General features: G+C 51.3%; 1 protein-coding gene across 1 annotated transcript in view; it reads right to left on the reverse strand.

The window, feature by feature from the left end:
* ints3 (integrator complex subunit 3) overlaps window positions 1-1198 on the reverse strand; it is a 61722-nt gene that overhangs the window by 50747 nt on the left and 9777 nt on the right. Inside the window, exon 4 of the mRNA XM_043684086.1 lies at window positions 896-1029. Within this exon, the coding sequence (XP_043540021.1) occupies window positions 896-1029 (134 nt within the window). The remainder of the gene's footprint in view (window positions 1-895; window positions 1030-1198) is intronic.

The raw sequence follows: 1198 nt of genomic DNA on the forward strand, positions 1-1198 counted from the left end.
CCCTCCAGTACTGTACCCCAGTGTTATACAGTGACAGACCTGTCCCCACCCAGTACTGTACACCAGTGTTATACAGGGACAGACCTGTCCCCACCAGTACTGTACCCCAGTGTTATACAGGGACAGACCTGTCCCCACCAGTACTGTACCCCAGTGTTATACAGTGACAGACCTGTCCCCACCAGTACTGTACCCCAGTGTTATACAGGGACAGACCTGTCCCCCACTAGTACTGTACCCCAGTGTTATACAGTGACAGACCTGTCCCCACCCAGTACTGTACACCAGTGTTATACAGGGACAGACCTGTCCCCACCAGTACTGTACCCCAGTGTTATACAGCGACAGACCTGTCCCCACCCAGTACCGTACCCCAGTGTTATACAGGTGACAGACCTGTCCCCACCCAGTATTGTAACCCAGTGTTATACAGTGACAGACCTGACCCCACCCAGTACTGTACCCCAGTGTTATACAGGGACAGACCTGACCCCACCCAGTATTGTAACCCAGTGTTATGTTAGTGAAAGTAATTTTTGCAGGGATGGTTTACGTTCAATGACTGCACGCTGTTCAGTGGAAAGGAGCAGTAATATCTCAGAAAAGCCAGATGGGTCGAGACCCTGGAATGTTGGGTTTGCTTCCGTAAAGGATTCAGGTGGTGATTTTGTATTGGGCAGGCTCGTTACCAAGGAATCTCCGACTCAGCAAGCCTCACACGGAGGGGCCTGGGAGGGGTTAGCACAGGAACAGGGTGGACAGTACAGTCCCGGAGAGGGGCAGCAATGGTCACCCATGCTCATTGATTTATCTCGCCTGGGGATTAACTTCCCTGAGGTTTCCCACAGCAGATTGGGAAGGCAGCAGCCATTGCCCCTATCAGCTCAGGGTTCACCTACCTGTGAACTGGGGGCTCAGGGCCTGAGGATTATGTAGAATGTCTCTCCATAACTTCTCAAATTCTGGTATCCTCGCAACATTCTGTAGTAGTCGAACCAGGTCTCGGCCAATCATTGTGCAGTCCATGAACTGGAAAAAGCTAGTGGTCAGTAAGCAGACAGTTCCAGAGACTCAGGAGCTGCACTGAACATAGTCCTAGTGCAAAAAGTCCCTCAGACATAATCTTTATACTCAGGCCCTGCTCACTGACAGCTCCTGGCTAAGGGTTAAACAACCAACAATCCCAGCCTTCAACACA

This window comes from Chiloscyllium plagiosum, chromosome 51, assembly GCF_004010195.1.
Source record: "Chiloscyllium plagiosum isolate BGI_BamShark_2017 chromosome 51, ASM401019v2, whole genome shotgun sequence".
Classification (NCBI taxonomy): domain Eukaryota; kingdom Metazoa; phylum Chordata; class Chondrichthyes; order Orectolobiformes; family Hemiscylliidae; genus Chiloscyllium; species Chiloscyllium plagiosum.